The 14322-nt window shown below is 39.5% G+C and overlaps 2 protein-coding genes across 3 annotated transcripts in view; both read right to left on the bottom strand.

Annotated features, from left to right (window-relative positions):
* The window catches only part of LOC111239106 (WD repeat-containing protein on Y chromosome-like), a 30778-nt gene extending 29868 nt beyond the window's left edge, over window positions 1-910 (bottom strand). The window contains exons 1-2 of the mRNA XM_022768897.1: window positions 830-910; window positions 356-664 (exon numbers count right to left, since the gene is read on the bottom strand). Coding sequence (XP_022624618.1) covers window positions 356-664; window positions 830-910 — 390 coding nt within the window. The remainder of the gene's footprint in view (window positions 1-355; window positions 665-829) is intronic.
* A 3041-nt stretch (window positions 911-3951) lies between these two features.
* LOC111239113 (programmed cell death protein 10-like) lies at window positions 3952-13858 on the bottom strand. 2 transcript variants are annotated; one of them, XM_022768909.1, is made up of 8 exons: window positions 13527-13858; window positions 11218-11411; window positions 9763-9816; window positions 9459-9576; window positions 7878-8004; window positions 6323-6401; window positions 6147-6229; window positions 3952-5755 (listed from the first exon to the last, which is right to left on the bottom strand). In XM_022768909.1, the coding sequence occupies exons 2-8, from the start codon at window positions 11305-11307 to the stop codon at window positions 5674-5676; spliced, it is 633 nt and encodes a 210-aa protein (XP_022624630.1). In that variant the 5' UTR covers window positions 11308-11411; window positions 13527-13858; the 3' UTR covers window positions 3952-5673. The 2 variants fall into 2 exon arrangements, with proteins under 2 accessions (XP_022624630.1, XP_022624631.1); XM_022768910.1 differs by lacking the exon at window positions 13527-13858 and adding an exon at window positions 11888-11920.
* Between the last annotated feature and the right edge of the window lie 464 nt (window positions 13859-14322).

Raw genomic sequence — 14322 nt, 5'->3', positions numbered from 1 at the left:
AGATTAAAGTGGTGAGCCATCACTTTATCCACAGCAGTAGGCACTTTATACCAGCCACTTCATTTACATATTAATTGATAGATGTTAAAGGAGTCCAGAGCCATTTATCTCAAAAGAGGTGTGCCATTTTGATGAGCAAGACCCTAATACTTTTGAACATTTCCTCACACAATGTTTAATAACGTTAAATTCCTCCCAGTCAGCAGATTTTGGGATTCTCCAGTCAGTCAATGTCAAAATGTTTTTTTTAAATAACATGCTGAAATGGATCAGATGTTTAAAACGGGCAACATGCTCTCACCCTCATAACAAACCCTTCCTCTCTTAGGTCTCCAAGAGGTCCATGAACTTTTACCTTTTGAACCTGGTCTCGATGTGGACAGGTCAGGGTGCGCGTGGGCTTCCAGCAAGGCACAGTACTGGTTCTGGTGTTCTTCACTTTATCTGAAAGCTCCAGCAGCAGAAAAGAGCACAGGCCTCCCCAGTCGACACGTCCTTCCTCCTTCACGGCGTCACTGTCCAGAAGGAGGCCGCGGTGCTCTTGAGTGACAACCACACTGTCGAACAGGAGGCCATATTCCTCCTTGCAGCCACGGCCTACTAAAGACCAAGCCAAATCCATGAATTCAGTTCTGGACAAGGAGCGAGATGCACCCGAGGCATCCTGCATCAAGATCAACAGGATTATGAGACATTGCACTGTGTCTGCGAGCAGAGTGTGGTACACAACAGACATATACTGTATAATATAAGACTCTTTTTTTTAATTGTTTCCCATCTGAATTAAATGTGCTTTAACACGAGGTCTTTAATAAACTGACGGACTCACCAGGAAAAGGTTCTGCAGCTTTCTATAGTCCTCAATATTCATCCTGCTCTCAAGCTGTGCCACCTCCATTCTGGTTCCCATGGTTACAGCTCACCTGTCAATCAATCACCAACATACCAGACACGGTCAGACAGGTACAGCATGTGTATGCGGGTCTGTGCTGAAGACTCAGTCAAATAATAAATTCCTCACTTTCTAGGTGTTACATGACGAAACAAGATGTTCCCAGCTTGAGTAATCCCTTAGTAACCTTCCATATCTGTTTCACAGCGCCACCATAATCACCATAATCATACAGTGAAGTCACAGCAGCAGCAGACTTCTTTTGTTGGCGCTTTTCACTCTATCCAAACATGACTGTGTTGAATGGTGTGCTAAGGTCTTTCATTTTCAACAGAATTTTTCCCCCAGCTCAGTGGCTTTCAAAAGTGGGTGAATAGGTCCCCAAAATTATACCTCAGAAATGGTTCAAGGAGGCGGCAGGTTGCCAAAGCATGTCAAGTCTCTGTTGTGTCAGGTAATGTGAAATGCAGAAAGAAAATGCAGAAGTCAGGTAGATGAGCAGTATGAATAATACTATGAATAAAAGGTCGGATTTGTTAAGTTAGCCTGTGCTATGATTAAAGGTGTGTTTGAGGTCTAAGAGAGAAATGTTGATGAAAGGTTTCTTTTTAACATTCTACTAAAGACCACAAAGGGCAGTGGAGGACAGCAAACACCCTCAGTTCAATTTTTAGCCCGACATGAACGTTTATGAGACAAATTCATTGGAAGTGGCATCACACTGAGCTGAGATTTAGATGACAGGTTGTGTAATGAAAGCTAAAAATCAATGCTTTGCTGAAGCTGTTATCTTTTTCTTAACAGTGATTAACTGCAGTGTGATCTTGATATTATGGTTTATCCACCTTTTATTTTCACCACTGACAATGAGTAGTAGGCTGCAACAGATTTGTTTATGCCACTGTAATAAACAGAAAGAATGGTGAAACCTTGGGGGCAGTTCGCTCATGTTTTGTTGATGAGTGTGATAACTTTAAATCCTAGCTTCTTTTGCAGCAAGCAGCTGGCATAAGTCTTTATATGATTACACAAGCACAGTTAAATAAAATTAACACAAAACATGGCCCATATTTGTAGATGATGCACCATAAATGCTCTTTGAACAGAAGTAAAAAGGCATTACTTTTCAGTGCTCCTGTCATTGGTTTCAATCTGCTTTCAATCATGTACATTTTACAAGACAACTCAATGGAAAAATAAAAATATATATAATGCTGTCACACCTGCTGGAAAACAATATCCACTTACCAGTGTTGTCCCTCTCCTTCCTCAAGTTTCAGTCAGCCTTCTTGAAACTGTCACTGCCGGATTTCTATCTGGGTTTTATTAGAGTTGGACAGAGTATCATCCACTGCAGTCAAACTGTCCAAAAAACCCCTCAGTACCAGGCTGTAACTGGATAATGACAGGCTCTTAGCCTGGCAACATCACTGTCAAGTTAGCTGTACCTTGACAGGACTGCCAGTGTGTACACACTTCAGTCAAGCCGGTTTTTAATCATAAAGTCCATATAGTAGAACTGAACACACAGTTTCTCCGTTAATAACACATTCAAACTTACCAAGACATCCAATTTCATCCCTTCAGTCAACAATGGGTGTCCACAGCAAACTGTCCCAGAGTCCCTATGCATCTGAGGTGCTGAAACACACCATTTAAAAAAAAAAAAAAAAAAAAATGTATGACAGTTCAAACAAATCCTCAGTCTCTGGTTAGTCTGTCTTGGCCTTGGCTGGGTCTTGTCCGCAGGAGATTAAGCTGATTCCCAGAGCCCGAGCTTTGTGTCCAGAAGTTTGTCTAAGCCAGCGATGTCTGAGAAGCAATCAATGCTAACAGCCCTGGCTGCAGCACACACACCCGCAGAGAGTTAACTAACTGCCCCCAGTAGCCCAGACAGTGGTGGAGGCCCCACACAAACACACACACACACACACACACACACACACACACACACACACACACACACACACACACAATTCTTTTCTTTTATTATCCCTCACTCTCAAAGACTCTAAGGCTAAGTTTCCTGGCAACCAAGTAGTCAAAAAGAGTTGTGTTTGTGAGTCCAGGCCCTGTATGAAACACAATGTGTGTGTGTGTGTGTGTGAGAGAGTGTGTGTGTGTGTGTGTGAGAGAAACTTCTATTCACAGATTAGGCACTGGAGAGAACATAATCTGTGTGAGGTACAATTAGTCCCTGACACAGACACACAACCTGCACACACACACACACACACACACACATATACCATAGCTACAGCGACACAATTCATGAGAACATTAGTATTCTACTGCCACTCATAAAAGTGTTCATGCATTGAAACAACTAAAAAAATACTGATGTGAACCTGGACCTGAACAAAAATAAGAACACACACCACCAGAGCTTTATAGTGTCATTCAAATGCCTTTGAGAAGGCATCCTGTGGGTCACTCTGTGTACACACGCAGGCACACGCAAGCATGCGCACGCGCACACACACACACACACACACACCAAAAAAAGGTAAAAAAAAAAAAAAAAAAAAAAAAGTCTCTTAGGGTTTTGTTAAAACTGAAACAAATAGATTGCATGTGTGACTGCAGGCGTGAATACAACCCCAAAGCTACACACCCAACATAGATGTTATCATTTCCCTTCCTCCCCGCTGCTTCAGTGACCACGACCAATCCCTGTGTGTGACTTAATGGCCTGGAATAACTTGAATTAGCTGATTATGGCGGTCGTCAACAGTGACAGGATCAGAAAATTAGGTCTCAGCAATTTCAATAATAAAGCTTTAGAAATTAACACTATCACAATTGGATTACAGCAGTGCATGTAGGAGCGAGTACAGAGCCCGAAATAGCCCACCACAAATCCACCATGGAAAATCCACTATTATACGGGGAGAAGAATGAAGTTGCTGGAATGGGGAAAAAAATTGGTGCGGATCTTAGCACTTGGGAGGAAAGAGGTGCCATCAAAGAAAACAGAACGCAAGGGCAACTGAGCGGAAATGAAGCACTTTCATACAACAATGGAAATCTGAAAAGAGACCCACTTTTGAAAATCTTCCTCAAATATTGGAACTCTTTTATTTGCAATGAAAAAAGAAATGTGATTGTTCAACACACTCTTTATGACTCTGGTTTAATAGTCGTTTTGAATTTCAGGTCTCATTACTTTTTGTTTAATGGTTGTTTTGAATTTCAGGTTTCTATTTTAATAACATTTGGCTGATGGAACGCTGCCATGGCTATCGCACATTAAAGTATCAGAAAGAGAGTGACAACAGAAAAGTAAAATGATACATTCAGTCAAATATATTTGTGTAAAATAATGACTTATTCCAATTTTGCTGCTTCAAATTCCTTGACACATGGATTAAAATAAAAATAAGTTGTTAAATATCAATTTAACATTGTGTTCATCTATAATCATGTCTATTTGTCTGGAAATAATTGTCTTATTACATTTAGGCAGTCTGAGATGTTCAGTGGAGTTTTTGTGGTGAAGTTGTGTAACTTCTCGTGCTGTACCCTCTGTCCCTAAAACAAACCTATTAAAGTGACATTTAACCACCTCCTAATGTAGACTAGAAGTGGGACTAACTCGAACACTGGGGTGTGTGTACAGTTGTAGCTGTGCCCCAGCACCTTCCTGTGTGAGATAATGGTGCAACTGGTGTCTATAATAAAAGCTGCTCAGTGATTTCTGAAATGTCTAGTCGGATCAAAAACTGTGACAGCTTTGTGTAACACCATGCATTCTACTGTATGTAGATCTTTTACAACAACAGCAATCAATACTATCAGCAATACTATAGCAATCAATAAATCCAGCGTTTCAAGGCGAATGTTGGTCTAAATACATACAGTACACCTTCTGAAGGGTCACAAGATAATTAAGAAAAAAAGTCTATAAACTTCTTAAACTTTTTTTTGCAAACCCTGACCTACAGGAAAAACAACTGACAGGGTACACACACAATCCCAGTACATAAACTCATCCCAAATAACTCTTGGATCAAGCCATGTATTCCTTATATACTGGGTTATCTATTGTTAGTATACAGGGAATGTGAAGACTTCACATACACTTCTGTAACTAAAGTGAAAAGACAGACTGCACAGCAGGTGAGTTACTGCTCACCTGGATGGGTTGTGTTTATGATGCACTGGATGAAGCAGCGCACTCTAGCAGACAGCAAACAGCAAACACAGCCTCCATTTCAAATTCCCAAACATTTCTCCAGACCTTGACTTCTTGACAGGATCTGAACATAACAGATTTAAATTGAGAATGATGGATGCTGATAGTGGCAAGATATTAGTACCAAGTAGAAGACACCACTGTGTGTGTTTTTACAACCAGAAATGACAATGAAATGAAGTGAAAACCCCAAAAATGTGGGAATGTGTTTGGAAACTGAATGCCACTTGTTTTTATTGTAACTTTTTAAGACTTTTGCAATTGCCAAACTTTTGAGGACATGAAAAATGATCACATTCCCCTATACTTTTTTAGTCCTACACAGTACTGAACAGAGAGAGAAATATATAGAGGAATATTGACTTAAGAATCTGATAAAAGAACAACATAAAAGAGAGTTAAAAATCCCTGGCAATTACTGTCAACCTGATTTGCTTTGAACCTCAAACTACCTGATCTACCCTCAAAGCTACAGAATTATAAATTATACAGCCCAAAATAATACAATGTCTTTACAAATTACACAGGCTCATATCACCTTTTCTCAAATAAAAATGTCTGTCGGTGTGTGTGTCTTCTCAGGCTGCTACACCACCGTCTTGAAGGCCTGCAGTATCATGTTGGTTTGGTGGATGAGCCGGTTGGCGCTGACAAACACGTTTATCACTCTGGAAACAACCGTGACATAGACACAAGGATGCACTTGTCAATCATACAGCAGAGAACCATGGCAACAATATCAGGATTGATCCAGGAAACATTTTGATCTGGCTGGATTGGAGAATGTCAGGCTTCAGAGAATACAAGCCAGCATGAATCCACAGGAAATGGGTCAAGGGAATTATTCAGCAATGGTAGCAATTTGATAGAAGCTGGCCTGTGATCAAACAACAACCATTTACATGATCGTGACATTGTGTGCGTATGCATACGTGCGTGTGTATGCATGTGTGCATGTGTGCGTGCGTGTGTGTGTGTGTGTGTGTGTGTGTGAGAGAAAAGGAAAAACAGATGAGAGAAAAGGAAGAAGAACAGAGAAAACTAGAAACAGTGTCATACTTTCCGTCTTTGAAGTATGTTTTGAGAGTGTCGCTGAAGCTCTTGGAGTATTTCACAAACTCTTTCTTCTGCTGTTCCAGTGCCTAGCCAATAAATACAGACAGCCTTTCAGCTCCACTTATTTCACGGAGACTGTTTGTGTGTATGTACTTTTCCCTCTTCATGTATCTACTTACCCGTCTGTTCTGATACTGGTATTTCCTGAAGACAGTATTAACTGTGTCTAGCAGCTCCTTTATGGCACTGGCAATGTCTCTGTGGATATGACACACAAATAAAGTGCATGTTAATAAAACAATATCTCAAAATCTGTCTGGTTTTATCAGGCAGTGATAACCCTGAAACAACAGTTCTTTGATCCTGCTCGTTGTCTGCCTTTCTTCCCCTGTTGTTACAAACTGCTTGCACCTTCAACTTCTTTTCTCTCCTTGTATGCACTTGAAATCTGTCGTTTCATAACTTAAATTAGTAGCATTCCATTTGAATTGATTTTTTTTTCTAAGCCGTCCGCTGGGTAAGTAACTTAAGCAGTGACTCACTAAGAGTATTGAATTCCATCAAAATAATGGCAGAGTGAGCCAAGGAAATGAAACGTTTCTCACTGTCTCTCCACCGTCTCTCCACCGTCTCTAGTGTGTGTGTGTGTGTGCATGTGTGTGTATAGTGCAGTGGACAAAGATAAAAAACCTTGGAGGTTTGTCTTCGCTATTCCATCACATACATATAAATAACTAACACTAAGTTCAGTACCTATGCATGTTTGTTTTAATGTTTTGATTAATTGTTAATGTTTTAATGATTTGATTTCTAAACCTGGGTCATGCGACGACACCCCAGCTCCAATTGCTGATGAAAACTGTGAGATGCGGTTGAAAGCTTGTGAGTGGACCAATGAGTTGGGATTATTTCATACTTCTTCTAAACCATTCCTTGATATACCACAGCACAAATGACCAGTTAGAAACGATCAACAATCTCAAATGAATGTCAAACACTCTCTGGATGTATTGAGATTAATTTGAGCACAGTTATTTACTTCTTGCTGCTTCTTCTTCTTCTTCTTCTTCTATCATTTTACTGATAATCTGTTTATTGCACACAAACACATACTATTTTGCTAAGTGAAGGTGCTGTAGTAAAACAAAACCATATCTTGTGTTTCAGCTCTTAAGGTGTGTGCAGACAGAGAGTAAAGTGAATTTTCAACTCACATTATTCGCATGACTTTAACTACGGGTCTGTTTGTGCAGTCAAACAACCAATGTCCTCATAATACAGACATTCACTCTGGTTAGCAACATAAGTATGCACTGATTGCAAAAGTGTGTAGATTGTGCCTGTGAGTCTGTGTTTGTAACAACCTCAAAACTCGCCATGAACTATTGAAAGATTTTCAACTTGTGCTGACTCCTGGTTGTCTCATTACACTTCATAGAATGAATGAATTTTGTTTTTTGTTTTTATGAAACAAGGGTCTTCATCACGAAGACACACACAGTGTATCAAAGCAATTTACTATAAAAAAAAATAAATAAAAAAAGAAAGATTTGACCCATGGGAATGATTAGTTAAAGTCCTTGAGACATCGTCTGGCAGTGTATTCAATTAATAATTACAAATTAATATTAAAGATGAAAAAATAATACAGGAAGTTTGACTGAAACTTTTAAGCAAAAATAAACCTGGCGTATATTGCACACACACTCACATTCACACACCGAGCTGTCTTACTTGATGGTCTGTAGGAAGCCTACTCTGTCATTGATCTCATCTGGTATGGTGCTGAGGATGTGTCTCAGAGCTCGGGCCCTCTCGTTCAGCTCCTGGAACTCTGGCTCTCGTCTATCAATCATGAACTCTGAAAACACCAAAAGGAAGAGAAAAATACAGATCTCAGTGACAGGCACGTTAACACACGTAAATACTGTGCATTCAGAAAGTGTTCAGACCCCTTCAATTTTTATGTTGCAGCCTTATGCTAAAATAAAAAAAGTGTATTTTTTCTCCTCACCCATCTAGTTTCAATAATCCATAATGACAAAGTAAAAACAAAAGAATTTTAGAAATATTTTCAAATTTATTAAAAAGAAAATTCTTAAATATCACAATTACATAAGTATGGAAGTTTCTCCCATCTCCACACAGGATATCTGGAGCTCAGCCAGAGTGACCATCAGGGTTTTGGTCACCTCTCTTACCAAAACCCTCCTCCTTCGATTGCTCAGTTTGGCCGAGCAGCCGGCTCTACGAAGAGTCCTGGTTGTTCCAAACGTCTTCCATTTAAGAATTATGGAGGCCACTGTGCTCTTAGGAAAATTCAATGCAGCAGAAATTTTCTTTGTAGCCTTCTCCAGATCTGTGCTTTGATACAATAATGTCTCTGAGCTCTGCAGGCAGTTCCTTCTACCTCACGGCTTGGTTTTTGCTCTGATGTGCATTGTCAGACCTTATATAGACAGGTGTGGGCCTTTCAAATCATGTCCAATCAACCAAAAGAAACATCTCAAAGATGATGAAGAGAAATGGGAGGCATCTGAGCTAATATTCAAGTATCATAGCAAAGGGTCTGAATTTTTCTATAAAGATTTCTAAAAATCTGTTTTCATTGTGTCATTATGGGGTATTGAGTGTGGATTTATGAAAATGATTGCTTTTTATATTTTAGCATAAGGCTGCAACATCATAAAATGTGAAATAATTGAAAGGGTCTGAAGACGTTCTGGATGTACTGTAGCTGCAGGTGACACAAAAATAAAGCAATAAATGACCGTAGCACATGCGAAAAACACATGTCTACAGACAAACATATAAAATGAATACATGACCATGCATATGTGTGCACACCCTTTAAAATGGCAATGTTTAGTTTGTTAAGCGAAGGCAGTATTAAGGTAGAATTTGGGATGTGCCATGCAGGAGGTGCATTTAAAATTCATCCAAACTGTGTGTGTATATGCGAGTGTGAATTCATTACTACCATCAATCACTGTACACGGCACAAGGAATTCAATTACAGACAGAAATGAAGGGACATTTGAGAGTAGGGAGATGAGTCGATTTGTGGAGAAACAGCTCCCCCCAGTGGGAAATTGAGCTCATGTAATAAGACAAAAAGTAACAGAAACCCCAGTTAGGTTAAGGTGGTTATCATCCAGCCTGCTGAAGCATCCTTACTGTTTGTCAGTTTACAAAGCCTTTCTTTTTGACATAATTACATGTTGTTACAGTTGTCTGGTTTTCCTATGTAACACATCAAATGTCTCCCTCCTTCACTCTTCACACACAACATTAATCAAGCACCCAGCATCATACCTTGCACATCGTCCGCAGCCATGCGAAGTAGAGACTCACTATAGTTGATTTTTAAGTTCTTCTTCTCCAGTATTTTGACAACAATGTCCTGGGTCAGGCCTGGGTTCTCCTTCTCTGCCTTCAGACACACAAACATACAAGTTGCACTGATAGTAATCACAGTCAGCTTTGGTCAACTATGGGACTTATCTAATCTACAACTTAACAGAAAGTTGATGTTCTGAAATTGTTGAAAAAGTAAGGTATAGGCCCAGTTATTACAAGAAAGAAGACTGTTCATTCCATGAAACGTAAACAAACTAACCTTTATAAAAGCTGCTCTCAAGGTCTGCGCTGCCGATAAGTTGACTTGCTCCAACTGCAAGTCATAATACACAGACACACAAACATAAGCCAGTAGCACAAACCGTAACATACACACAAACACAAACAGCTCAGCGCTTATCATAGACTCTCCTCTGTCCTGAAAAGTAATTCTGCAGACAGTGCATACAAGCCAGGCGACCCACAATATCAAAGGAGGACACTGTGTTATTGTATTGGACTGTGTACTGCACTGTATTCTGTTCAGTTCCTCTGAGCTCATATTCTGATATTACAGAGCTTGTCACTTCTTCCCCTTCACAGTGTTCAGTTTGCACACCATGGACTAACACGTGTTGGGTTAAAATTAAGTATCTCTTCATGATCAACCTTCACCAAAAAATGTTTGTGGAAAAATCGATTTAAATTTTATGCATTTCTTGTCTTTATTGAGGAGTGGACAGACTAGAAATGAGGGGAGAGAGGGATGGGGAATGAAGATGGTCAGTGCCACAAACTCATAGGCCTCCCAGAGGCTGTAAAAAAAATTTCAAGTTGAAAAAAATTAGTGTTTGTCAGGCTTTCAAAGACAATACTCCTGTTCTGGTGGTACAATATAAAATAGCCCTGCTCTTTAAGTGTGTGCTCTGTGTGTGTTATCCATTGATTTGCTACATAAAGAGCATAGATGTCGGTTTTAAATTGTTTTCAGTACAAACTGCAATGTAATTTGTTTGATAAATGAAGCCCATTGTTGTGTTCTCAAGTTTGTGCCGCCACCACATACAGTATTCTCTATTGATTTTCTTTGTCTTGTCAGTTTTGATTTAACATTTGCACAGCACCTCTTGACACTTCCTGTGTTATTTTGAGCTCTGAGTAAATTATAGTTTGCCATGTCTGGGTGTGTACCATTTACATTTGCAGATTTTGTTTTCAAAATTCCAGTTTTTGAAGCCAAAAATTAGCAAAGATAAATACCTTTTTCCTTTTAAAACTGGTAAATATACAAGAAGGAGATCTTAAATATACACACTCCACTGAACTTCATGGATATAATGGAAACACAAGAAACCTAGTCTATATGCGTAAGTTAAGGAAAAACATAACCTGCAAGCACAGTATATATATATATATATATACACTTCTCATACACTCAGAAGACACTAGCAGTCTGGTCACTTCACATTACTCTAGGTTTGTCATATATCCTTGTTAGCACTTTATTTAGCATTTTTATCCTGGCACACCACAGACCTGAACTTGGCAAAAAAAAAATCCTATTCACTGCAATCCTCAACCAGCATTTTCATTAGACAAATACTGCAACCTCCTTCTGCTACACTTGAATATTTACAACAAGGCTCATCGAGATTTCTTTCTCATGCAGCAAACCTTGGCCTTGTTTACTCAGTTTTTATTGTTTTTACTTCAACTGAAACTCTGCATTCTTCACCTGGTTAAAGACGGGATACATCACAGTGTAGAGAGCCATGGAGACTAGTGAGGTGGTGTCGGCTTCATTCTTCATGTCATCCATGGTCATCCTTGACCAATCAATGGCCCTCTGTGTGTGTGCTTGTCTACTGATGCCAGTCTCGCCGCATTCAATCACTCACGGAGACTGACAGAATGGGAGCAGACAAGGACCTGAAGAAGAAGGCGAGACAGGTGAACAAGCAGGGAGATATAGTTGGTGGTGGATGGAAATGACAGAGTCAGGGATTTAAAAAAAAAGTATTGCAGTATTTAGATGCCTTTAAATGCAAAAGTATTTAAATGTTGTATTAAAGTGGGAAGATAAATTTTGGTGAGTCAAAAATGGAATAAATTCAAGAAATACATTTTTTATAATGCTTCCAAAAGTGCACCAGCTCTATTCGATCCATTGCATGTTATAAAATCCCATGTGCACTACTTCCCAGAAAGCCTTTCAGTCACAGACATGATCATCACATAACAGCCGCACTGCAAAGTGTGTAGTTTACTGTTCCACTGGGTGCAATGGTGAGAAACTGGCATGAGTCATACCTGAACAAGGACAACCTCTCCAATATTACTGCTGCAGTAAAAATGTCACTGTGATAAATATAGAACATTGGCCTCCACATTATATGAATATTTACCTCAGCCTTCTCATAAGGAAGCAGTGAATCCTGATGGTTAAAATAAGAGAAAAATATCAATGATATCCTCTTTCACTGGCCTGTGTTGTGTCTCAGTCACTCACACACACCCGCCTACATGTGACGCCTCCAGGACCAGTTCTTCTTCAACCACTGTTTATTACCTTCACATGATCTACAATGACGTCATTCTTCATTCTACTCATCATACAGATCATTTATTAGAGGGCAGGGAGACTAATTTACATACCAAGTCTCTGTTCAGGAGTGTGTCTTTTCAAAATTACAATGAGTCATCACCTGCTGATCTGACAACAACTGAAGCCTACCTTTTACCTCCAACTATCGGAAGGCACTTTAGTTATGTTGAGGCTTCACTTTGCTCCTTGACACCCACTAATGCACAAACATTATGGTTATAACTGCGTCCATTGTGCCAGTGTTTCTTAATACCAATTGCTAACTAGGATTATAAATTGAGGATTGGTCAGTGTCCTCAACAGCTACAACTGAGAGACATTAACTGACATGGTAACAGACCGCCCTGCCACAGGATTAAAGAAATACCCGAAACATTGACGCAATAAACTATTAATATAGAGTCCTTTTTCTGTAATACTAGAAACATTAAACAAATGTACTTTAATCCAGCTGGATTCTAATAAATTCATTTAAACATTCTGTTGTGGAGACTGTTTTCCTGTGCTTCATTACTTTTGGGATTCAGTTTAGACAGAGTTTTTTCTTTGTTCAACATGGGGATAAATTTACATCCAATGTTTGTGAAAGTACATTACATAACTTTGGGATAGCTGTGGATAAGTTTGGAAAGGCAATTAGTACAATCTTGGGTAACTCCCAAAATTCATATAAGGTTGTGTCAAACCACAATTCATCAATTAGGCTTTAGTCCATTTTCTGTAGATTAATGTGTAAACAACACTTTAACAAAGGCCAAGGTTTCACTCATAGATGTAGGAGACTGTAAAGACTGGAGAGTGGAGAGGTAACAGTACTCTCTGTGTATAGGACTTATTTTCGTAGCTATGTATTTGCATATGGTTGATAAAACTGTCAAACACTAGTGTAACACAATCTTAATCACATTAGTTTAATAATATGCAACAGGGGTCTGGTATTGTGCATTCTGCTTCAGTACTAAAGGGTTAATGGCAGAGAAGAGAAACATTAATTAACGTTATTAGTTACACCTGCACTTTACCAAAGACTAGTCACAACAGTAAATGGCGGCAACACTGCAACCACTGTTTTGCATGTGTCCTTACAATCCAGATAAGTTTAAAGCCACACGGACACAGTGCTCGCTGACTGCATAAACACTGAACAGACTAGGGCTGGCATTTACAGGCCATTATTTTGCTGTTGTATTCATTTTGAACCATTATCTTGCATCCACCTGAAATGTTATGGCAGCCACTGAGAGAACTGTGAGTAAAAAGTTCTCTATTTGACAAGTACAGGTTCCTTTTGCAGCTTCATGTAAAATACAACATTCGCCAGATGATGCTGTAGTGCCATAGCCACTGTAACTCTGACAAGTTTGTTACTTCGCCTATAACTACCTGGAAAAAAACATATCGGTGATGGAGAGCGTTGACATTCATAGCACGACACTTACCTGCGGTGAGACAGGTGCCAGTGAGTCGAGGAAAGGCAGAGTGCCGATGTCAAGGAGGTGGATAAGTGAGCAATACCTAAAGGGAGCGTGCTAACATGAGATTAGCAGCTTAGAGCAGGTGATCGACTCCGTCCTTAGCTAACGAGAGCTATGTCGCTAGCTGTGTCGCGAGCCTGGTGATAAAACAGCGGTAACAAAAAATATGTAACAACAACGACCGACAAATGGTTCCGTCGTTTTGTCCTACAGGCAACTCTGCCCCTGTTGTTGTGGTTAGTACCTCATTCAGGAAGTTTTCTGCCTGATAAAACTGTAGTCGAGAGGCAGGGTGGGCGGTGTCGAGAGCGGAGTGGCTGCCTGTAGTTCTTTCGAAAAGCGTCCTTAATGTTTTGTAATTGTAATGGCCACCAGAATAGACTTCAAATCCCAAACAGGTGCAGGTAATTTTTTTTTTTTTTTAACCTTTGCGACGCTTTTGTTGATGGAGGCAAGTACGAGTATTTAGCTGTGTCCCACTTTAAAAAAAAACATACTAAATAAACACGTCTTCAGTTGGATAAAGAAAATAAGCTAAGAGTTAAAATAAGTGCAAAAATAAGCTAGTTAATTAGCAGAGAACGAAATTAACGGTTGCAGTGTAGGTCAAGATAGTTCTCTACCAATGGCAACTATGGTCAGTTAGCTTTACATATAAACAGCTAAAAACTAACTAAATTGCAAAGGGATTAAGAATATTCAAACGAATGTAACTACAGAAAGGCTCACTAGGTGGGAGAGAGCTAATGTCAGGCATGTT

The sequence above is a fragment of the Seriola dumerili genome, unplaced genomic scaffold (genome assembly GCF_002260705.1).
Source record: "Seriola dumerili isolate Sdu_G_001 unplaced genomic scaffold, Sdu_1.0 BDQW01001888.1, whole genome shotgun sequence".
Taxonomy (NCBI): Eukaryota; Metazoa; Chordata; class Actinopteri; order Carangiformes; family Carangidae; genus Seriola; species Seriola dumerili.
The sequence above is the reverse complement of the archived record's forward strand: the minus strand, read 5'-3'. Positions and strand labels throughout refer to the sequence as shown.

Coding starts and splice junctions, on each gene's coding strand:
- LOC111239113 (XM_022768909.1), bottom strand. CDS start 11,307: ATGACCATGGATGACATGAAGAATGAAGCCGACACCACCTCACTAGTC. Junction 9,817..11,217: donor TGTATCCCGTCTTTAACCAG/GTGAAGAATGCA, acceptor TATGACTTGCAG/TTGGAGCAAGTCAACTTATC. Junction 6,402..7,877: donor GGCTTCCTACAGACCATCAA/GTAAGACAGCTC, acceptor TCATATCCACAG/AGACATTGCCAGTGCCATAA.